A 23,343-nucleotide genomic window follows, 5' to 3' on the forward strand; every position below is an offset into this window, starting at 1 on the left:
TAAAAGCCTTGTGGATTTCTCAAGTATATAAGTCTACCTTTTCATCCGTAAAACTGCCCCATTTGTTTTCAAGTCCATGGTTTCAGACCCAGGTGGGAGATTTATTCTTGTCACAGGCTCTATTAATTCACTTCCTTTAGTTCTGTTAAACACCTATGCTCCAAATTCTGACAACCCTGACTTCTTCTGTAAAACATTCGATTTTATCTCTGAATACACTGATCATAATATACTCATTGGAGGGGACTTCAACTGCTATTTTGACTCCCTCGTAGACCGATCTTCAACTAAACCCCCCACTCCTTTAAAATCTGTGGCGGTCCTCAATAGTTTAGGACATTTGGAGGCTTCAGCATCCCACTGAGAAGCAATATTCTTTTTTTTCTTATGTACATGGTCGTTTCTCTCGAATTGACTATTTTCTGATTAGCTCCAGCTTAATACCAAATGTAATCAGCACAACATACCACAGTATTCTAGTCTATGTTTTAAAAAAAAAGACAGCTCCCTGCATCAGTCATTCTTTTCTGACAAGAAACGTCATGTTGCTGACAATTATGCTAAAGTTGACGGGGATGTGGGGGGGATGTGGTGGGGGTGGAGCTGGACTCCCTGACAGCAGTGTCAGACAGAAGGATGCTGTCTAAGCTGCAGGGGATCCTGGAGAACAGCTTCCATCCTCTACACCACGTGCTGCTGAAGTGCAGGAGTACGTTCAGTGCCAGACTGATCCCTCCCAAATGCAGCACTGAGCGCCACAGGAGGTCCTTCCTTCCTGTGGCCATCAAACTGTACAACACCTCCCTCTGAGATCAGAACACACTGTCTTGTAATCTTATCCATATTGGATTTATTCAGACAAGATTTTACTGCACATGGTACAAGTTGTATTATATATGACTTTAGTCTCCACTTGCCAGGATTGACTTGAATGTACATTAATGTTTAGAATTTATTAGGTTTTTATCTTATATTTTTATTTTTATTTTTTACGCTCACTACTTTACCTTATTAGTATTTCTGTCTTTTTGAGTATACATGGAGCACCTGGAACGAAAACAATTTCCCCCCGGGGATCAATAAAGTATTTCTGATTCTGATTCTGATTAAAACCAGCAGTGCTACTGTCAGGAAAGTGCATCATTCAGATACTGGATGCAGAGAGAATGTCTTCCACCAGGTGTTTGTAGACCCAGGCGTCTCCCTTCAGCCTCTGGCGGCGCACTCCGATGACCTCTGGCCTCTGCAGCATGCACACCTCTAGCTCAAACGCCATGGTCACCTTTCCAAAGTCACTGCAGGTCTGACACTTGAGAGTGTACCTGAATGATGGGTGAAGTAAATAATGGTAAAATGACTGAATTTGATAGGAGGAGCAGCATTATGAAAAAAAGGCAGGGAGGCAGCATGTCTTTCTAACCCCTTCTGCTGGAAATCGATGTTTTTCTCCGGCAGGATGGACAGGATCTGGTTGAGCACCTGGTCTGGATTGGTCTGACTGGTCAGAGTCACGTTGTATTGATCCTGGAAGGAGACAGCCATTCATCAACAAAAGTTTATCATTGTAGCTTTTCTATGAACATGGTTTATTGAAGTAAGAAAAATGAAGAAATTATGGTGAGGTCTGTTGTTTCACCATGCTTATACCTTGATTTTGCGGGGGCCGTGCTGATGGGCTCGTCTCTTACTCGGGGTGAGCATAGTGATCACCTTATCTAGGCCTCTCTGCAGGGAACCAAACACTTTCCCTGCTCTCTTCTTCTTCCCACTGTCTGTGACGGCCATGTCCAGAGAACAAGGCCTGGAAAGCAAACAGTTTAGCTTAACTTCTGTCACCTGTGACTCACATGTTCTTGTTTTTTTTTCCCCATTTCGGTCTGATTGGCCGACCAAAGACGTGTAAGGACATCGTCCCTTCACTCATCTTGTAGAGCACTCACCTTCGCTCTGGACTAAAGGCCAGTATTTCAAGGTTTGCAGCATCTTTGTTCTCTGCTGCCCTCTTCTTATTCAGCTCCTTAGTTGCACTATCACCACCTACATTTACACATCAAAAAAGTAAAGAATCTAGTTAGCCATTTTCCAATATAAAGGAAGCTGTGACTGCTGCTTTTCTGGTCTCATAAATTTATCATTTCAGCCTTCTGGCACTGTTTTTCTTTTTTTGACACAAGAGTCAATAGTTCTATATTAATAGTACCAGCATTATTATTATTTGGTGTGGTTCAACTACTAACATACAAAAATGATTGAGTCATTAGGAAACTTTTAGTGTTGAAAAAAACAGATATTATGGAGTGAATGTTTCATCCCAGTTTTAAGTAATTTAAAAGGACAAAACCTCATGGGATGGAATCAAATGTTAAACTGTAAGAACAGCTGTTATGCATATGACTGGCTGTTTTTGGCATTAGAGTTATAAACACAAAAGGCAAAATGAGTCTCACACACTCGCTCTCTCTCTCTCTCACACACACACACAACAGAGAGATAGGTTTTAGTGGCAAGAGAACACATGTCACTACAGCCCACGTGGGACAGTGAGCAAAGGAAAGAGACAGCTACACCTGTCACAGCACATGCCTAGGGACAGACACACACAGACCATGGTGTGTGTATGTCACAGGTAGCCTGTCTGCACTGCAGCTCAGAGAGTGGGAGGCTGTAAAGAAAGCAGGGCTGAGCCAGAGTCCGAGGCTTTAACACCAACCAGCTCAGCGGAAGCAAGTTTAGCCAAAAGAAACAAATGAGGCTGGACATCTGAGCAGAGACGTCAATATGACAAATAATTAAGCCTTTAATGACTCTCTTTTCACATTAGTGTCCTCCATTTACAGATAGGTGAATAGAATTAGCCTCCTGATTATAACCTCACCTTTGAGTTGACAGTGATAAGTGTGAGTGAATCTGAGTGTGTGTCCATTTTCTGACATAATGACAGCTAAATCACAGAAATATGAGTGGCTTTGGGATAAAAAAAATGGCCAAATAAAATGAGTTTATTACCAGAAGACAATTTACTTGCAAATGTGTGGCATGTGGATGTGGCACTTGTGATTATGAGAGCTGCATGAGACTGTGAGTGTGGGATAGATAAAGGAAAGAGGTGGGGGGGGGGGGGGGGGGTGTGGAGAGGGGCAGTTGGTTAATGCAAATCTAATCTAATAGGGACGGTACTTCAAGCCCTTGTTTGGAACAACAAACAATTACAGTATTCAAATAAACTGTACTAGTCCTGAAGCTCTGCATTATCTGTAACCAGGAAATTATTCCTACCTTTGGGTGTGACCGCTGTGGGTTTGGTTCCATTTTGATTTTCTTGGATAGCAGTATTCTCCTTGTTTTCACTGGTTCGTTCTTGGTCCCTCTCCTTCTTCTCCTGGCGGTGTGGTGTCGTTTTCCGCCCCCTCTCTGGGGTTGGGCTGTAAGCACACCTTTTTTCCACTGATGGAGATGCCAGCCTCTTTAGGAATCCAACATGAGAAAAGTGGTATGAGTACATTACTCTTGACAGAATCATGCTGAATGTGTGGTCTGTCTGAACAGCACATCAGCTGGACACCAAATTCATTCTCTCTACAACATTTAGTCACTGTATGGGGAATGACTGTCATCTTTAAAGACAGGTAAATGGTTATAGACCAAGAGAAGCTGTCTTGCAGAAGCATTAGCCAAGGTTTACCATGGCAGCTCCCTCCCCTTTTGCCTTTGCTTGTGAACAATCAAATACCACAAAATAAGGGTCTTCTTAGCAGCATCATAGCATAATGTTAGAATACCAAAGAGACTGTCTGACAATCAGGTCTCCCAACCACCCTTCCTCCTTCTGCTTCCTGCTTTTGTTTCAACTTTCACATACCATGTCTTTGTTTGTTCTTTCATCTGGATGACCTCTGACCCCCTGGGGTGTATGCTGTGAGATGTGATCATCAATGTAATCTGAGCAAAAGTCCATAGAATCCACAATTACAGCATCTTCATCCTCGCTGAACTGAAATGCGTCTCTTGTCTGAAAATGAACACAAGAAAAAAGGTCCACAACAACATTTAGGTGCAGAGAATCAGTACAAGAAGAACATCCACCTGGCAGTAGCCCTAAATATGTGGAGTATATTGGAGTGGTCCAGAGTCTGACCTGTAGTCCCTGGTGCAGCGGAGAGCAGGAGGAATCATAGACAGCTGGTTGAGGACACAGGCGGACAGGCTTTCCCCTCTGCTTCTTTGACAGCAGCAGCAGGTAGGTGGCTGTGGTGTGGTCAAAGCGCCACTGTGGGAGGGGAGATGTTTTAAAATCCATCAGAAACCATGCAAAAAAATGCACACAGATCTCTTAAACAGATTTTACAGTGTAGTGAATTCACACACCTCCCTCACAAGCGCTGTGGTGCTCTCTCTCGATCGCTTCATGTTCACTGCCATCTCAGTGATACAGTCTTCATCTATGTGACCAAGCTACAAAAAAAAAGACCAGGACTATCCATTAAAGACCCAAGAGGGACACTTCTAGTTTTATGTCAACACACGAAAACAACAATTTCCAACAAATAATATTGTTGAGTATATAATACAAGGATGTTATTGTTTCAGTAAAAAACCTCGAAATCGACGAATCTTTGATTTGAAACCAAAAGAAACAAGCTACCAAAGAGAACACATATCGAAAGCAAAAGCTGTTTAAGTGTTTGTAATTGTGTGGTTTAAATGTTTGCTAATGCATGCTGTTATAGATGATCCTCTTGTGTCTTTACCAGCTGCCTGCTGTCCCATTCCACAGGGCTGTTGTGGTCTTTCATCACCCAGGGATGATCCAGTAGCTGTTTAACAGTCACACGACGCTTGGGGTCCACCTACAGGACACACACAGACACTGCAATTCAACATGTACACTGTGTCTAAAACTATAATACAAGAACAGTTCAGAAACTGATTATTTATGTGAGATAGATATTAATATTGTAAATTCCCAAAACAGACTGCTGTGCTTTACTACAGATAAAGATATTAAGTGTACATTGTAAAAGAGGATGGCTCTGTTTCTTTGAAGAAGGACCTTTTTTCCTTGATGTCAGATAGGGTTTTCCTACAGGGAACTGACACCACACTGAATCAAACCGTCAAACTCCATTGACAAAAACAGTTTAGTTAACAGATCTGAATACCCCCAATGTTAGTTGCCTACAGTAAACAAGCACTTCCTGTGTTCTGCAAGGTGAAATGGACACATCAATAAATGGCAAGTTGGGCAATGATAATATCCCCATTATAGCAATCAATTAGTGAGTGACAGAGATTTTTTTTCCACTGGACCTTTTTTTCAGTTGGCAGTTCAGTTTTCTATATTTTATGTTCTTTCAACATCTGTAGATGATGCATGTAGGAATATGGACAAGAACCCCATTCTACCTTGCTTGTGTCAAAAAAGGATAAGGTCAAGATAAAACACAAATAAAACAGCAAACAAACTGACTGAAATGTACCTGCATCATCTGGTTGAGGAGAAGGACGCTCCCTGGAGAGAGCCAGTGTGGGTTGTCATATTTCCCCCTCTGAAAAAAAATATCCACGTCACAAACACTTCAGGAAAAACAAACAATATTCCGGCACTAGCTTAGACTGTAAGACAAAACAACGACTGTTGGTCATGGCCACAAATTATTTAGCAGCACCTCCATAACTTCAACCAATATGCTGCACACACAGCAGAGCTCTTACTGTAATCTTCAAATCATCGTCAAAGGGCAGGTCTCCACAGAGCAGAGCGAACAGCAGCACTCCCATACTCCATACATCAGCCTGGAGGTTACACATTACACAGCAGTATTTCAGCTTCAAGCTCAGTTGTACCGAGTCATGCACCAGTGAATAAGATCAAGAAACCAAGAAGAGGCAGACGCAGCAGAGCAGGCAGGTAATAATTGATCTTTTTTAGTGGAGATCCTGAATGTAAACACAAAGGTTTCTACATGTTAACATTCAACAGTATGCATGTCCTACCTCTGAACCAATATAAGCTCTGCCCTGGATGAGCTCAGGTGCAACGTATGCGGGGCTCCCACAACATGTCATCAGCTCATAACCCAAACCTCCCTGAGAAAGAGGAAACGTGATATGTAGACCAGTATGTGACAGTTTTACCTTAAAGATCAGACTTTTTCATCTGATGATGTACCTTAGGTTTGGCACACAAGCCGAAGTCAATGAGCTTCAAGTTATGATCCTCATCAATCAATATGTTTTCCTAAGATTCAGAGACACAAACATTAGAATCAAGTGTAGTCAAACCCAGACAAACATTTTGTGGTATCTGGCTGTATGATGAGGACTTTTACTGGTTTTAGGTCTCTGTGTGCGTATCCTTGGCTGTGTACGTAGGCCATGGCAGACACAATCTGTCTGAAAAACACCCTGGTCTCCTCTTCCGACAGACGGGCCTTTGCTATGATATAGTCAAACAAATCTCCACCTGGGCAGTGCTACAAAGAAGGCAAATATATGAACATAAGATTGTTTTATTCAGAGTCACACATCATCTCTGTCTGTTCGACCTTTACCTCCAGCACCATGAATATCTGGGTGGAGGTCTCTATGACCTGGTACAGCCGACAGATGTGCTGATGACTCAGGTTCTTCATGGCTTCAATCTCCAGCTTCACAAGAGGCAAGTCATCCTGTAGAGTTAGAAAGTGAAGGTGCTTTCAACATCGGTTAAATGTGATGTAAACACAGCCGTGTTTATTTTTTTGTTTTGTACATTTTCAAATGGTCCTGCAGCTTGAGGTCATGGTTTGTGTAAGTTTTGTGTTGTACACTTCAGTCAGACTCACCCCGAGATCTTTTTTATTAATGATTTTAATGGCAACCTTCTCTCCTGTCAAGATGTGACGACCCAACTTGACTTTAGCAAAGCCTCCTAAATAAAACACAGCGTCCTTTAACACACAATAGAAATGACACGAAACGACACAAACTGCATTTAGTCCTGAAATTACCCGAGCCGATGGTCTCATAAACCTTGTAATATTTGTAGAGCTCTTCGGCTCGGAACTCCGTCGTCCTTTCCACGGGCATGCTTCCTGCTCCAGCTACACGATAAACCTCCTTCATACGAGATAAAAAAAAGGTTTGAAATTACCAACAGGCTTACAAGAACACTGAAATTTGCAGCATTAACATCGCTAATACATTTTAACACTGTAATCTTTATGATAGAGAGTTTAAATACACTCTCTGATAGTTAAGCTATAATTAGTTTGGTTGCCCAGCAACCAAACCAGGCAATCAAACTCTTGTTCTTCTACGTCTTTATTAGTTTGATTGCCGTTGCTAGGCAATCAAACTCTTGTTATTCTACGTCTTTATTATTAGTTTGATTGCCATGGCAATCAACCTAGTGACTTCATACTGTTCTTGTCTTCAGCTGTTTCTCTTTCATATCTTCATGATATTAAAACATTTTCTACTTTTCCAGATAAGAGCTTCATCTTTCTAAATTCTTAACTGTGTTTCAGCAAATTAAGTTCAGATTGCAGATTCTCCAGCAATTCAGAGCAATCACTCACATCAGCGTTCAAAGCAATACTTCAGCTGCGGCAATCAAACTTGCATTTTCTTCAGGAAATGCTTTTCTAGTTCATATTTATTTCTCTAAAAGAAGTTTGGACATTAGGAGGGTTAGAGATGAGAAGAGCTTGTTACTTACTGCAGTGAAGGATGATGAGGTGAAAGGATCCATCTCTTGCAGGAAAATGCAACTTCTTTACAAGAAGAAACAACGGTGAGTACTCAGGTTGGTGAGTTGTGTCCCAAAAGACTGAAGCTTTGTTGATACGTCTCTATGGTGAAATCAACATTCTATCTATATATCTCTATACCAAAACGTCATCATGATAACGTCATAGCAACATTTAAAAACAAATGTTTGTTTTTCAATTTTCATATGAAACATTGTGTGTTTTATTCAGATATGAAAAAGCCTGCAAATCATTTCCAAACTTTCCAACAGGTTTCAGTAGCTTGAATCAGTTACCACACTATCTTAATATATACTAGAATGCTTTGAATGCTGATGTGAAGGATTGCTCTGAATTGCTGGAGAATCAGAGCAATTCAGAGCTTTGTATGCCTCTGTGTGTCAGCCTGTCACCATGGTAACAGCAGAGGAGGCCTCAAAAACCACTCCAACTTTAAGAGCCTGGCATGCGGAAATGATTCGGAATTAGAAAATTCTGAATACAAGTTTGATAGAGCAGCATCTAATGAGCGTTTTAAGACTAAATGGAGTCTGTAGCTTGAAATTTGTAGGAGATACATTTGGCAGATGACCCTCGTTGAAAGGCTCTCTCATAGACTTCCATGTTAAAAATGACACCGAAATTCCTTAATAATCTTAGTTATATAACCACCATCATAATGTGGTCAAGTGCATTTTCAGATTAATTACTTGAAGGACATGTGTGCAAGGTTTAGTGGCATCTAGTGGTAAGATGGAAGATTACTGACCCCATCAAACTCTCTTTTCACCTTTACTGTAACTTAGAGTAGAGTTCTGCCTTCAAATGCTACTGAAAAATAAAAGATACCACATACTTTATAAGTTATAAGTGCATTATATTGTAACTTAGTCTTACAACATAAGTAGGCAAACCTTTCTTAGAGTCACTACAGTCATTAAATAAACACATTTATTCCAAGTACAAGTGACGGTTTAATTTACATTCAGGAAAATGAATCATGCAAAGCAAAGCAGCTGCAAAACTAAAATATAAATGCATGGTTCAGTTAACATACAAAACACATATAAGTAGTTATTTTAAGCAATGCACATCTTTTATTTTTTCCATGATTGTCCAAACTTATTGCAAATATATTACATTTTACTTTATCAGCACTATGTACATAAGCATTAGTTTTTTTAAACACTTTTATATTCATACTCTTTTATACATGTGTTTTTTTATTGCAGTGTGCGTCTGTTATTCTTTTGTTGAGCAAAGCATGTAGCATTTGTTGAGGCAGGAATGGTTATCTGACCTTATCATATAATATACGTCTGTTTGTCAAAGGTAAATACAGGTAGCTGCTTGGTTCGCATACTTACAGTTACCTACGTGTCACCTGCAAACACAGCAACAATAAAGCAATCACATTCCATGTTATTACATGCAACAATGCAACGGAGGGGCATGAAACACATTAAATAAAACTCATCGTTATACAAGTCTGAAGCTAGTTTTTACAACAAGCTGAGCTAAAATAGGCTCACTTTAAGGTGACACCAAAGCGTACTGAAAGAAAATAAATAAAATCATAATGGCAACAACGGACACACTGTACAGCTAACTATAACATTTTATAGAACATTTTTAAAACCTACTCCATGCCAATGATCTTATGGGAAGTATGCCAACTACTTCCTTCTTCACTTTAATTTCTTCCCATCTTTTTACCTCGTATTCTCCTGCTACACATCTGTCTTCAGCGTGCCGAGGAATTCGATCAATCCTTGGTGAAATTCTCTGGGTTTGTCCATGTAGCAGGCGTGACGAGCTCCTTCTAGCTTTAGCACAGAGTGATGTGGAAGCTGTGAGAGGTTCTTGTGGGACTGGGCACCAAGATTAGTGTCGAGGGCTCCATACACAATCAGAGTGGGAGTCTGAAAAAAAAAAAGACACCAGCAAGAAGTTAAAAAGTACGTAGACTATACAAGGTTTTCACACCAGTGTGCCAACTAGTGGCATTAGTGAGAGTAATCTCTTGTTTTAGTAATCGGTTGTTGGGAGTAATCTGTGTAGTGCGTATTGGTAAATAAATGTGTGTTAAATTAAACTAACCCTAAATTAGAGGTGTAAAAAAAGTAATATTTATATTTTATTAGGTTTAATGACATAAAAGAAATAAATGCAGCATTTCATTGATATATTAATTATCACAGCCATCTGCATGTCCTCACTCACCTGAATACTTTGGTATTGCTGTGGAGTGTAACTGCGGGTGCCGACTGGAGCTATAGGAATAAAGCCATGTAGCTGGGCGCTGTTCTTCATGAGGAAGGGGATGGAGTAATGTCCGCTCATGGAGGGGCTCAGAAGCACAGCTGCCCTGACACCCAAAGACTCCATGAACCTTGCAAGCAGGTCCACACGACTCTGGTCGGTCTTCAGAGCCTCTGAGTCCGGGGATTTTCCATATCCTCCACAAAGGAGAAGAATCAAAGAAAGTAAAATGAACATGTTTAAAAAATAAGAGAGCTTTAATTCAAGCACAATACTACAACTATTCAGACCTGTGTGATTCACCAACAGCACAGCACACTTGGCAAACTCATTATAAAATCCCAGTGTATATACCACATATAATAACATGCCATTGTTTGGGAAATGTACAAATTATTTAATTAAAACTATGTAATATACTTATAATCTAAAGTTTACTATGTGCAAAACATCTTAAAATTTACCTGGCAGGTCAATGGCTAAGGCCTGGTATCCCTTAGCTGCCAGCAGTGCCATTGTACCAAGTTCTTCCCAGGTTTTAGATGTGAAGGCCTGACCATGCAGAAGGACAACTTGCAGCCTGCAAACATAAGGAGTCTGTTAGCAGCAGTGCCTGAGTTTATGCACTTCTTGAAACTGTAACCATCATCAATCACTCACAGTAAACTGACAAGCGTGGTTTCTGCTCAGATTTGTCACAGATCTTTACACTTATTACCGTACCTGGGCAATATCTGCCGCCCTGCTCCATCCACAGGTAAAGCTTCTCTGAAGAACAGTGGGGGGTCCCCAGGGAGCTGTCCAGTGCGAATGGAGACATTGATGGTTGGAAGTGGAGGAGGAGGAGGGGTGACCCTCAGACTCATTCTCTGCGCTTCAAGGGACGGCTCCATGCTGCCCTGGCGAATGGATGGCAGCAGCAGGTACAGCAGTACTGTGGCCAACAACACCAGGCCCAGAACAACAAGACGATTGCGCAGGAAATTCATTTCATCAGGATGAATGGATCTGGAAAAAATAATGGACAGTAGATCATTAAGATACATTCAGAAGCAGTCACACTGATCATATTTAATGTAGTGTTTAGTATTCACGTTTTTTAGTGTATAAAGTAAACAGACCCACCCACACACCACTGTATTCAACCTGTGTCTTTATTATCTTTAGGAAAGTTCAGACTAAATATTAATGTCATGCATAAGGTCTTTTCCATGTTACTTATACCTGCGATAAGCTCTTTACATACACTAAAAACATCCAGAATATTCATGCAGAAGTAAACATACTGATGAGCTATGAGGAACAGGACTGACTGATGTAAGCAATTAATATGTTAATTTGTTGGGTAGAATTTGTGTTATATTTCATATGCAGAGGGCAAGAACTACAAAATGAGATTCTACATAATTAGAGTAGTTTGGCCCTAGCAAACTGCTAGGCACCCTTTAAATCTAAAGAGGTGACTGATGAATAATTCCTGATCATATTTGGTTGATGTTTTTTTTTTTTATTAAAGCAAACATGTTTTGTTTTAAAAATAAGTTCATATTTTAGAAGCATGGAATACAACTGACAATTCAATATAAGGTATATGTATTAGCAGTCAAGTTAACCCTCAGGAGGAAAGAGTTAAAATATTTGCAGTACTAGAGAGAGAGAAAAAACATTCAAATGACCAGTGTACCTTAGGCTACATGAATAAAAGCTAACATTAGCTTGTCGGGTACTAGCTAAATCTCTCAATAAGACGCTGAAGGAGGTGAGGTGAGGAGATCCGAAGGAAAACATACCGACACACGGGAGACAATCAGCTCAGTGACAGAAGGACTGGGATCTGTTCTTTATCCTCATGTCTTCTGCATTGCTGGTTAGATATGCTGCTGAGAGACTTCGCTACGATGCTGCTGTTGACCTCCTAAAACCAGCTCTGCATCCTCTGCCAACGTAAACTGCGCGTACTTTGAAAGGGGGATCAATCGCTAGTTGACAGAGTCTTGATTGAAAAAAAAACAGTCGTGAAATTAAAATGATCTTCTGTCATAAATCCACCTCGGTCTAGCCGTTAGTTTCTTGCCGGAACAAATTACGAGCTACACATAACAACACTACGCAGTTACGTCATTTCCTGTTGAGGCTATGGATAAACTAAGGGAGGCTGTGAAAAATATTTGTGTTCTTTCGTTGTAAACATGACGTTGAGGTTGTTTTTCAATAAAATACGCTATGCATACATAAAATCTGAAATCTTCATTATGATTGGTCGTTTATACCTTAGTCATGTCCGGATACTTTTTTCCACAAATTTAGCAGCTACTATGCATCAAACACTGGCCCACATGTTGCTTTGTCCTTTAACCATTTTTTTTACTTTGCCATCCTCCAACTTTGTCTTGAAATAAACTGTTTTAATGTCTTGTTCTGTCTGTTTTATCTAGATTTGATGCTGGATGCACACTGACATAAAACTCTAAGGCCATATGTGCATAAACCATATTTACCATATTTGCTTACAGGGGGAAAAATTCCAACAGAAACAAGTTGAATATTTCTTTTTTAATAATGAGGATTTCAATGTAAAGGCAAATATGAAATACACCATCTGTTTAGTTTGCTTTGGTTTTAAATTTCCTATAAGTCTAAAAAGACTGAACCAATGCTGTCTCAAGAACAAATGTGTAGTGATAAAAAAAGAAATTTAAAAATAACAAAATAATAAAAAATAAACAAAGGAAGTGAGACAAGTCAAGCCTTCACAATGCAGCCAGGAATAATCACTTAAAAAGAATGTGTTGTGAATGTTATTCAATAACTCTGTCACTGGTAAAAGCTGTAGGGTTTAATCTGCATTAAAACATGAGTTTCACCTTTCTTTCCATCTATAAACCAGTGCTATATCAGAGCTGTGTCTGTCATTGATTAATATATAGAGGAGCCTAAAACAATATCAACATAACAATTTAGCCAAGGGAGGTATACTTATTATGGAAGCACCCCTCTCTTTTAAGACAAGATCCACAGTGGAACATCTCTAATATGACACATTACAGGGTAAAAAAAAAGTTATAATGAAATGCACTGTCAGGCTTTTGTATCCAGGACACAGAAAATAATTTCACTTCCATAAACACGTAATGAGGCAAAACTCCCCTTGACATAAAAGTAATTAAAGTGCAGATTTTTCATATAGCCTCCTGATATAATACTATCCATAGTTTCCAGGTTTTCGGTTTGGCTGACCCGTCCACCTGCCTGCTGGTTATCATTTTGGTTACTTGATATAGCACCTACTATATAAATATAAAACTGCTCAGCTAGCATCAATCTAGAAAATATATCAGAAAAAAAATCTACTCTGAACATGTACCTACAATGTACCAGCAAGAAGCCCTGACACGAGCTGCAGTGGAAGCAAACCATGAAATCTGATTACTATGAAAAGATCCCGATCAATAGGTATGCTGATTTTTCAGTCCAATAACACTCAATGTTTTCAATATGAACATTTTAAAAGGCTCTCTCACAACATTAAATACTGAGAGTAACATTTTCGGACTTGTAAACAAAACCACTTTTGGTATTTCCAAGAAATCTGGAACAAAAAAATACTATTATTATCTGATCATTGCTGTTTGTTTTCAAAGAAATTATATTAAATAATAACAAAAGGTTAATTATATTATATTAATAACATTATCAGGTGAATAACGACTTTCCTTCACAGTAATATCCCAAAACCATGATGAAATTTACATTCATCTTTTTAGTTTACCGTTTACATCCTTTATGTATATTTTTCTCTGATAAAATTGTAGGCATCGTGGCATCACTGTCAGAATAAAGCACTGAGATAAACACTAATAAAGGAAATAATAACATTTGTAAACAAAGGAAAGTGTGAAAAAAGCCTTGATAAGGCACACTTTTGGCTTTATAACACTTAATTTGTTATGATGCATAAAGAACCTGTCAATGCACCTGGAGTGGATAGCCATCAGTGTCAGTAATCCACTAGTGCAGAGTAACTTACCACCTTTATGTAAAAAAAGGTTGATCTCTTTTTTTCCTGTCTTCCTCTGCAGGAGCAGAAATAGTCTGTCTTCCCTGGTTTCCTCAGTGTACCAAAGTGAGGAGTCCAAGTGGGAGTACAAGGAGAGGCCAGGTCCCAAAGACAGAGAAGGCTTTATTCGGGCTCTTTCCTTCCTGAGCACAGCCATCCCCACTAAACCCACTGTAGCACTGGCACTGAAAGTGTGTTTGGAAACTGGCCAGCTCGGCCTGGCCAGGTGCTCCTGTCACCTTCAACCGGCCACTGTGACTAGTTATCTTGTGTGTTGAGGCACTGAGATGCAGGTACACATCTTTGTCTGGTACTTGGCGGAGACAGCGGCCACGGGATTTACACAGCACCTGGCTGCATTGCTTAGCTGCTGTAGACACGTTCAGTAGGTACTGGCCCAGCGGTCCCTGAAGGTACTGATTTAGAGCAGAGCAGCTGGTCTGAAGGATAAAAAAACAACATCAACTCCAAAATACAAAACAACTGGCTACTCAAGATCAAACAAGCACAGAGGTACAGCTCTTACATCACTGCTTGCATAGGAAGTGTCACCCCAGAAGATCACACCTGCAGCTCCAAGTGCAACACTCTCACCGATGGTGGAGACCAAATCTGTCTACACAAGATTTACCAAACATTTTAGCACACCATGCAATAAGAAGTATTATGACATCATTCACTGCACAGTACATTTCAGTTACTGTACATATTTTATTCACACCAAAAACGGTACTTGCATTTTATCTAACTAATGGTCATAAGGTCACTTATGTCAATGATGCTTGCCTGGACAAATACACTCACTGTTCTTATCTAAGGGCAGTGTGTAGTTGCCAAATAACCGAGACATCCAATCACATGTAGGTGAAAGGTGCTAAAAGGTGGTTAACATTTGGTGAAATAACATTTTGATTTCTTTTCATTTGATGTCATTCTGAACTGAATACTCTTTGAGCTTTGTGGCTGTTTGTTAGAGAACATGTGTTGTCATGTGTTGTTTTTGACATGTTGAAGATTATATGTGCCAAATCAAATAAAGATGTGCCAATGGTTAATTAAAGGTAATAAACAAACTCCTAGACAAATCTCTAGTGAACTCACCTCAGTTAGGGGGGTCATCTCACTCATGTAAGTAGGTCGGGTATAAACAAACACAGGGCGTGCTAATCCATCCCCAACAGATGCCAGGCGCATCGCCTCCTTCACCCGATTTCGGACAAAGAGGCGTCCATAATTTGAGGAACGTAGCGCAGAGCCCAAGTATATGGAGGGAAAAAATGCTGTACATTCCAACCACAACCAATTCAGTTGATCATTGCGCTTCACCTCCACAGGAGGACAGCGGCCTGTGTAGTTTTTCAGGCCATCCCTATAGTCATGGTTGTAGCAATCTGGGAACAGGTAGAAACCCCACAGCTGATTCAGCCTCAGATTCTTGACAAATTTTAGAGTGTCCAGCATAAATTTTTGAGATGCTAGCTCAAATTCTTGTTGGGCGACTTTCACCAGTTGCTCAGGTGTCCAGTTAGGGTTCTTTTTTGCCAACAATTCACAAGACTTTTTGCGATAAATATCTTTAACATCCCAGTTGCGGATCCACAGGGGACGCCACTCCTCCCAGTCAATAACAGCTAAACCTTTTGCGTCTGACTCGCGTATATATTTCTCTACATCTTCAGGTATCTTTTCATAATGCTTAGTGAGGCTGGCCAGCTGTGGAAGGCCTCCATTGACAGCAGTGCCACTGTGCTTGTAGTAGGGATACAACCCAAGGCGTTCCTTATAGAAAATTGTGAGATTCTGGCGGACAAAGCCCTCATTGGGGGATGCTACGATGTCAAACTGGTCCAAGGATAAAGTAACATGGCGTCGTGGTGCACACTCCTGTGTTGGCGCATTCCAGGCAAGAAGAACTGGCCTCTGAGAATATAATGGCCATCTTGTCTGCTTTATATCTGCAGAACACAAGACTGTCCACAATGTAGTCAGAGTCAGGAGCAACCAAGGCAGCTGTCCAGCTGTGGTGAGAGAGGGAAACACAGCCTGCATGGTCACTGCTCACCTTCACTCCTCTTACTCTGGAAAAGACAAAAAAAACATAAATGTTGAAATCATCCACATATATAGGTAATCTGTTCTAAACATCTGTGCTTCAGAGGATATTTTTTTACTAATTCTATAAAATGTGTAGAAGAAACAGGAAATCCGTTTCAGGAAATATATTACAAAACACTATAGGTTCAGAAAAAGCTATATGCTTTTAAAGAATCTAAAGGTGAAGTCTGTAAACTGTTAGCTAATATTACCAAAAAATAATAAAACATGAGCTTAGATAAAGCGACTTCCCCTGGGATTAATAAAGTGTTTCTGATTCTGATAATGATGACTTAACCTGAAAACTCTTAAAAAAAGAGCTGGTTATCTATCCCACTACTTTATATCGCAAACACACACATTATCCCACAGACTGCTTTATTCTGAATCTGTTCTGTTAAGGGACTCACTAAAGTTAAGTGCCAGTCGTCTAGTTAGCCACATTAGCTCAAAGTTTCATTGAAACAAACTGATCGTTAGCTAGTGGGGTTCTTCTTCCCGTTTAGTCTAACCTGTTCTGTCGAGGCCGAGGAACCACGGTGAAGTTGTCAGATAAAGGACTCTTCCACCGCCCTGCCATGTGAAAGATGAGACTCATACTCCGTTTAATCCATTGTAGTGATTAACAAGTCTATAACATAAATTGTTGCTAAACTATGAGAATAAGGGAAGTATGGACGATGACTGTAAACGTTGAGCAACAACGGTTCACTGCATTTAGTTTGAGAGTAGGGGGGGTTGGAATATATGAAAGAAGTAATTCGCCGTGCTTTTATAATTCTTTAGTCAGAATTACAGTACGTGTGTGTAAAATTGTTATTACTTAGTACTTATTTATTATCATACTTTGTCTGACATAAAATTATGGATAAAAACATATTGCTGTGCCGCGCACCCCCCTTTAAATAATAAACGCAATAGTCTGTTCTTCAGCCCTGGCTCCGCTGGAGGTTTCATTGATTTTCATTGATCCACGTATTAAAATATGGTAGTTCCTCCTTTATTAATGATCCTCGTTTGAAGCTATCCTGAAAACTTACAGCATAAACTGACCACATATTTATTTTTAAAGCCTAAGTACGGCAGCTTTTTATTTTGTCCCATAATACAGGATGGCACTAGTTTTTCGGAACACTGATTTATTCCTCTCTGTATCTGCAGCATGAACAGAGGCGACGTATTGAAGTATTTATATAAAAGTGTAAACAAAGCATGATATTAATATTTGCTTTACTCAAGGCACAAATGTAGCATAGAACTGCTGTCGGTAATATTCTCTGGATTAGTATTGCATAAGAACAATAATGGCTTTTGAAAAAAAGGAACATATTGTATGAAGGAAACAGTTGTATGACAACATAAATCATTTTGAAATACTTACTTTGAGAGGAGTCACAGTTATGTTTCTTACCAGCAGTCGTGTCCTCTCTGATCTTAAAATGAAGTAATTGTGAAGAGGATGTAGATCAAGGAGCTCCTTTTAAACAGAACTGACAAAAGCAGTTGTTCATTGCTATTTAAATATCGAAGAAACCCCACCTCTCTTTGACCTCAGAAGTAACAGAACATTTCAGGCAAGTCAAGGGGGATGGGAGCTGAGGGTGAGAGACCCACGTTTTTGTGTGCACAAAACCTTACCCGAAGTTCTTGGTGGTCATAAAAAAGTGACTGTTTCTCTTGTTTTGCTGACAGGGGGAATTTAAGATATGTTCTATTTAAATTACAGGAGTGCACTGCCTGTCTGGAGTAGACCTGCCACAGCCTGCAGCTTTATACAATAATCCAAACTTTACAGTTGACACTACTTGGTAGTGGGGTCTTGAATGGATTTTTTTTAGTATTTAACTTATTATTTAACACTTCTGAAACAGGTCTTGCGTAACATCATGGGCTATAAAAGTGGACTTCAGGTTGAGTGTAAAGTTTGCCTCATGTCAGCATGTCTAATGTTTTTCATGAATGTGCCCTGACGTTTGTCAGCAAAGATGGCAGGTGGTGTGCTGAGTCGCTCTTTGCTTCATTACTGAAGTTCACCTCATGGCCTTGCATATTATTTCTTCTTTGTGAAAATGAAAACAAAAAGTAATTGTGCTGCCATGATGCCCCTCCACTGGAAATGCAGTGTGTCTATGAGACAAAATGAGAGACCAGTGCAGAGCAGGATGATTTCACAGAAGCAATAAAGTGGAGTGGACTTTGGCATAGACATTTTATCCTCTAAGGAGAGCAATATCAGAAAGCTTTGTAGAAGACCCTTTCCCAGGCAGGCTGCATACTCTCATCCATGTCTCATCAGCACACATCTACACACACACACACAATGGTTTGCCCCCCAATTTCCTTTGCAGGTGGCTAATGTCATCACAGGTGGAGGTCACAGGTCCAGTCAGTTCACTTCAGTGTTTAAACCTTTGCCAAAAGGCGAACTTCTCCATCATTATAAGAGATTATTTGACAAATTGCTCTCTCAATCATTGTTATATAAAGGATCAGGGAGACAAGCCATGCTGGAAAGTTGCTTTGCTCTTAATTATTTAAGTATTTTCAGTTTAGATGCATATTACTGGCTGTCTCAGGGCAGAATAGTTTAATCAGCAACAATGCTCTTATTCGTCCAGGTCATAGTCATGTCCAAGTGTTTAAATCAAGGCACCTACACTCGTGGATTTTTTTTCTAAAAACGCTCGCCATTCGACCAAGTGGCCTCTTCAGTTCTTTAAAGTGGTGATCAACCGACTTGTTCTGGTTGGGCTGTCTGCTTTTTTTTTGCCCACTTTGACCAGGCTCTGTTTGAGTAGCCACATGTTCTGAGGGCTGTTTTCACTTGTTTTTAATTTTTCTCCTGTCTTTGTAGGCATTGTTAGCACCATGTGTTGTAGGGTCCTGATGACACCCAGCTTATGCTCTCATGGGTGATGTGACCACAGAGTAAGTACCGGTCTGTATGGGTTGGTTTCCTGTACACCTCCATAGTTTCACTCCTGTCTGGCTCAGTGTGAACAAGTCCAGAAATGCCAGACTGTTGTCTCTGACATCCTCCTGGAGGAACTTGATATTCTTGTCCAGTGCATTTATGTGCTTGATGAAGAGCTCCACTTCACCTGTTCTGATCTTAACCCATGAGTCATCCACATATCTGAACCAGTGGGATGGAGCTGTTCCTGCCCTGCCTCCACTACTTCCATGTAAAGGTTGGCCACAGTTGGGGACACAGGTGACCCCATGGCACAGCCATGCTTTTGTCTTCAGAATTATCCGTCAGATTTAAAGTAGGTGGTCGGTTTTATCAGCAACATAAGTCCTGGCCTGTCTGGGTACTTCTAATGCAGGAGTGTGCTAAAACATGACAGGCTTGTGTCACTAATATCACTTATCCTTACCAGCTCAGCTGTGATATTTACCACTCCAGCACAAGGAGGATAACATGATTTTGGGTGAACTTTCCTTGTAAAGATATATTAAGGTAGTGGGTTCAAATCCCCAAAGGCAACTGAGGAGTTTCTGAGATTATTTCACAGCATGCAGGTTTAATCTTCCTATCCTAACCACGTTAATGTGTCAGCAGATGGTTTCCATGCTGTTGTTATAGACTCCCTGCAGTTTGCTGAAACATCCCATTTCCATTTAAAAACAAATCCACTGTTCTTACTGCAGCCTGAGGTTAGTTTTAGCATGTTCTGCAAAAATAAACTATTTTGATATTTTCATAGACTTTTCTCAGCAACCAGAAATACACCTCTGTGGACACTATGTGTCCTCATTAACAGTCAAGGCTTGAGAGGTAAATGGACTTTAATATGTTGTTCAACTATAAGGTTTGCATATAAAACAGGAACATGACACAGTTCAGCATTTTAGTTTGTAATTAAAAACAGTTTTAATAAATTATAGTGAAATATGATATGCCGAAGCTGCAAAAAAAAAAAAAAAATCTCATGAGACTCTGCTGCTGTGTACATGTGCGGCTCTGAGGTCAAAGAAGCCAGTCCTTCCATTATTATATCACATTAATCCACTTTAGATTTTGTGGGCAACTGATTGTCAACTCCCTATAATAAGCAGATCCTGATCCATGCATAACAAAGCAACTGATAATGGTGTCAAAAAAAAACTAAAGGGTACACTGGCAACTCCCCTAATCTGCGTAAGACCATGGCAGAGAAGGGACCTGGTTACATTCTCCTTAAACTCAACAAGTTTAATGAATCATACCAGAAAACAATCTGCAGCAAAAACGTCAGGACTCCTGTAAGATGTCATCCCTTGTCTGCACACACATTCATACTTACATGCACACAAACCTTGATCTGTAAACGATCTGTAGGCTTTGCCAACTTGGCACCATTCTGGATTCCCTCTGGTGACCTATTCTGTGTCTAACTGCACACAAGCCAAAAACAGATCACATGCAGAGGCTTTGCAAACACTGCATCAGCCTGTCCACATTAAGGGCATCGAATATATCAAGAGATCACGTTATTTTCAAAAGGTGGTTCGGGCTTCCATGTGTCACGGAAACCACAGGACGGAGTTGACACAGTGGTGAGTCCGACACTCCTCAGATGCTGTCAGGCTTCACAGAGAACCACTGGGAAATCTACATGGATGCATGGGTGATCCAGCTTTATAATTCCCTGCAAGGAAACAAAAACAGTCTAAGGATAAAGGCTATTGAGAGGGCTGGTATTGCCGAGTACATGTCCCGGTTTTCTCACCTGAGGTGTTAAATTCTTCTGAATCCTTTTCAGCTTGGCTTTTTTACGTCCATTTTTTGTCACAATTGTTTCTTCATAGAATTCATGGGCCAAGTCTCCATCTTCATCAAAGAACATGGAGCTGCAAAAAACACACAAAATTGATCATACAAAATATTCACAATGACAAAAAATGTGCCTCCACCAACCAGTCACATTACAGTTTAAATCCTTGTGTAAAATATGTAGGTTAGACTTTGAAAGAATTCATTAAATGTGTTTACATTATAATGCCAGAGTGACATTTTAGTCTAGTTAAATGTATGAACTGTGGTGTTGCAGCAATCTTTTACCACCAAGTTTTTGACCAATCTTAATTTGTGCTTAATTTGAAGTGGAGTTTTCTCCAGACATCAGTGAGATATTACGTTCATAGAACACAACAGAAAAGATGGGCAACCTAAAAACATGCCTCCAGCCATGACTGTTGCAGGAGGAGAAGCATTAAATGTACTTGATGTTAAGCACTGAAATAAACTCTCATGTGAACTGTGTTCCATTTGTTCACATAAGAAAATAATGGCAATAAGGAAAGTGCTCATTCAGCTACTAGTCTGTAGATAAAACAAAAGCTAGCAGATAATGGAAAGAAATTAACAGCTCAGTACAAAAGTCGTGTGTAAGACAACACTATGTGTCCACTCTTGCCAAATAAGAGAATGAAGAGTGGACACATTAACAGATATCACAAGTGTGCGTCATAATGAGCCAATGCATAGGTCAGAACCGTTGTGCAATTAGCATGAATTTATAGCTCCCTCTTTCCCAGTGTCAGCCATACTGACCACACTGACTGAATGTCAAACTCATGGGAATATTTTCTGTCATGTCTTTATGTCCAAAATAATAGATCATGTCATTCATGAACTCTAACAGCCCTAATACATGTGGTTTGCATTTTAACTGAGTTTAGCTCAGTTTGTTGTATGCATGCCAGAAATAATGATACAGCTATGTTCCTAAAGGACATTCTGGATACAAAGGGACATCGAGCTAATTAAAACTGCATGTTTAATCCATTTACATGGCACCTTCAAATGTATTACCAATTTAAAGTGTAACATCTCAGTGTATATGACAAAAGACAAGGGGCTATATTTACCTTCGTCTGATAAACACAAACGGTGTTGCACCTGGAAAACTTCGAACTCTTGCCAGCGTTTGCTCATTTCCATCTTTGGTTGCATCGTCCACACTACCTGAGCCAGAAAAAGGCCAAAATCCTTTGGATTTGGAGCCGCTACCCCCCATCTTCAGCTGCAGCACATTATTTTCTTGGGTCACAGGGCTGCCAGTGGTGCTACAGTGTTACTGTACCTGACAAAATCTGGGTGTTACACCTGTAACAAGTTGCACAAGAGAATGTATCTACTTTACATAGATAAATCATGCAGACATTTATTGTTAATTATAAATTCTGAAACATGGCACCACATATACTGCACCGTTACCACAAAAAATACACAAAACAGGGTACTAGTTACATCTAGTAGTGGTTTTTAGCTGATCTTTCTAACGATGTCATTCCAATGGTGAAGATAGACTGCGGACTGGTGTGGAGTCAGTTTTGTAAAATCCCAGTCATATGTCCTTTACCACTGTGCCAGACAAAGCAGGCTTGTGACGTGACAGTGCAATCAGACGATGCGTCATTATATATCAGACCAGCGACATATACCCACATATTATTATAATGTTATTTAATTAGGTTAACTCAGAATTGAAAATGCAACACATTTTCATCGTCATCTCTGCCAGGACTCGCTAACGTTAACATGGCAGCTAGGTTGGCTAGCTAGCCTAGCCTGGCAGTACAGATGTGTTCAGCTTACGTTATTTACAACAGCTTTAATGTTACTTTTTGTCCTGACTGCTAACATTACGATTAGCCAAAGACAATTAGCACTCTGTTACTAGCAGTAACCAGGTCAACATGTTTCTCAAAAAAATGACGTTTACTGACAGTGCCAAAAGCTAAAGTTAGCCAGTTTTATATCCAGCGATGGACGCTTCGGCTCTGAAGAAAACGTACCTAAAGTGAGCGGTGGCAATTTCGCAGGTGGGAAATGTTCTTGTATGAATTGGTCTCGACTGGTTGCTAAATCTACACAGGCAATAACACAGAGTTACGCTAGCTATTTATGCTAACTAACGTGTTATTCTTCAGTCATTCTTCTGTGAGTAGTTGCAGAAACATAGTCCAGATATAGCGCCACCGCGTGGGCAGGAGGGCGAGTGCAGTATTCAGCAGTATCAAAATCAAATGAAATTTTCAGTGGCCCACCATAATCAGACTCTGTGGAAAACAGAATGAGAATAAACTGTGGTGCAAATTCCTGCAAACCGGTTTAAAAATCTGTTAGTAAGCGTATGTACACAAAAAATGACACAAATTGACCCATAATTATCAGTTTATTAGATAGGTATAAACACACACCCACAGGCT

General features: G+C 40.1%; 4 protein-coding genes across 4 annotated transcripts; all 4 read right to left on the reverse strand.

Annotated features, from left to right (window-relative positions):
* Positions 1-1,128: 1,128 nt before the first annotated feature.
* Positions 1,129-7,083, reverse strand: LOC114436310 (maternal embryonic leucine zipper kinase-like). The gene is made up of 17 exons (XM_028406506.1): positions 6,990-7,083; positions 6,825-6,910; positions 6,552-6,668; positions 6,330-6,473; positions 6,170-6,238; positions 5,995-6,087; positions 5,713-5,793; positions 5,478-5,546; positions 4,749-4,847; positions 4,366-4,452; positions 4,136-4,267; positions 3,860-4,009; positions 3,277-3,463; positions 1,941-2,037; positions 1,648-1,801; positions 1,421-1,524; positions 1,129-1,322 (listed from the first exon to the last, which is right to left on the reverse strand). The coding sequence occupies exons 1-17, from the start codon at positions 7,066-7,068 to the stop codon at positions 1,145-1,147; spliced, it is 1,926 nt and encodes a 641-aa protein (XP_028262307.1). The 5' UTR covers positions 7,069-7,083; the 3' UTR covers positions 1,129-1,144.
* A 1,690-nt stretch (positions 7,084-8,773) lies between these two features.
* abhd14a (abhydrolase domain containing 14A) lies at positions 8,774-12,071 on the reverse strand. The gene is made up of 5 exons (XM_028406390.1): positions 11,783-12,071; positions 10,716-11,000; positions 10,457-10,572; positions 9,954-10,189; positions 8,774-9,652 (listed from the first exon to the last, which is right to left on the reverse strand). The coding sequence occupies exons 2-5, from the start codon at positions 10,979-10,981 to the stop codon at positions 9,461-9,463; spliced, it is 810 nt and encodes a 269-aa protein (XP_028262191.1). The 5' UTR covers positions 10,982-11,000; positions 11,783-12,071; the 3' UTR covers positions 8,774-9,460.
* A 459-nt stretch (positions 12,072-12,530) lies between these two features.
* Positions 12,531-16,836, reverse strand: LOC114436801 (hyaluronidase-2-like). The gene is made up of 4 exons (XM_028407257.1): positions 16,656-16,836; positions 15,151-16,127; positions 14,576-14,665; positions 12,531-14,489 (listed from the first exon to the last, which is right to left on the reverse strand). The coding sequence occupies exons 2-4, from the start codon at positions 16,096-16,098 to the stop codon at positions 14,103-14,105; spliced, it is 1,425 nt and encodes a 474-aa protein (XP_028263058.1). The 5' UTR covers positions 16,099-16,127; positions 16,656-16,836; the 3' UTR covers positions 12,531-14,102.
* Positions 16,837-19,917: 3,081 nt separating this feature from the next.
* On the reverse strand, positions 19,918-23,077 carry tusc2b (tumor suppressor 2, mitochondrial calcium regulator b). Its single transcript, XM_028406179.1, has 4 exons — positions 22,930-23,077; positions 22,000-22,237; positions 20,859-20,979; positions 19,918-20,777 (listed from the first exon to the last, which is right to left on the reverse strand). The coding sequence occupies exons 2-4, from the start codon at positions 22,146-22,148 to the stop codon at positions 20,712-20,714; spliced, it is 336 nt and encodes a 111-aa protein (XP_028261980.1). The 5' UTR covers positions 22,149-22,237; positions 22,930-23,077; the 3' UTR covers positions 19,918-20,711.
* Between the last annotated feature and the right edge of the window lie 266 nt (positions 23,078-23,343).

The sequence above is a fragment of the Parambassis ranga genome, chromosome 5, assembly GCF_900634625.1.
Source record: "Parambassis ranga chromosome 5, fParRan2.1, whole genome shotgun sequence".
Taxonomy (NCBI): Eukaryota; Metazoa; Chordata; class Actinopteri; family Ambassidae; genus Parambassis; species Parambassis ranga.

Coding starts and splice junctions, on each gene's coding strand:
- LOC114436310 (XM_028406506.1), bottom strand. CDS start 7,068: ATGCCCGTGGAAAGGACGACGGAGTTCCGAGCCGAAGAGCTCTACAAA. Junction 5,794..5,994: donor GAGCTTATATTGGTTCAGAG/GTAGGACATGCA, acceptor TGTAACCTCCAG/GCTGATGTATGGAGTATGGG. Junction 2,038..3,276: donor CACAGCGGTCACACCCAAAG/GTAGGAATAATT, acceptor GTGTAAATGTAG/GTGGTGATAGTGCAACTAAG.
- LOC114436801 (XM_028407257.1), bottom strand. CDS start 16,098: ATGCAGGCTGTGTTTCCCTCTCTCACCACAGCTGGACAGCTGCCTTGG. Junction 14,666..15,150: donor AGATGACCCCCCTAACTGAG/GTGAGTTCACTA, acceptor AATCTTGTGTAG/ACAGATTTGGTCTCCACCAT. Junction 14,490..14,575: donor CTTCCTATGCAAGCAGTGAT/GTAAGAGCTGTA, acceptor TTTATCCTTCAG/ACCAGCTGCTCTGCTCTAAA.
- tusc2b (XM_028406179.1), bottom strand. CDS start 22,148: ATGGGGGGTAGCGGCTCCAAATCCAAAGGATTTTGGCCTTTTTCTGGC. Junction 20,980..21,999: donor TTTGTGTTTATCAGACGAAG/GTAAATATAGCC, acceptor TGTTTTTTGCAG/CTCCATGTTCTTTGATGAAG. Junction 20,778..20,858: donor AGAAGAATTTAACACCTCAG/GTGAGAAAACCG, acceptor GTTTCCTTGCAG/GGAATTATAAAGCTGGATCA.
- abhd14a (XM_028406390.1), bottom strand. CDS start 10,981: ATGAATTTCCTGCGCAATCGTCTTGTTGTTCTGGGCCTGGTGTTGTTG. Junction 10,573..10,715: donor GGGCGGCAGATATTGCCCAG/GTACGGTAATAA, acceptor TTATGTTTGCAG/GCTGCAAGTTGTCCTTCTGC. Junction 9,653..9,953: donor AGCAATACCAAAGTATTCAG/GTGAGTGAGGAC, acceptor TTTTTTTTTCAG/ACTCCCACTCTGATTGTGTA.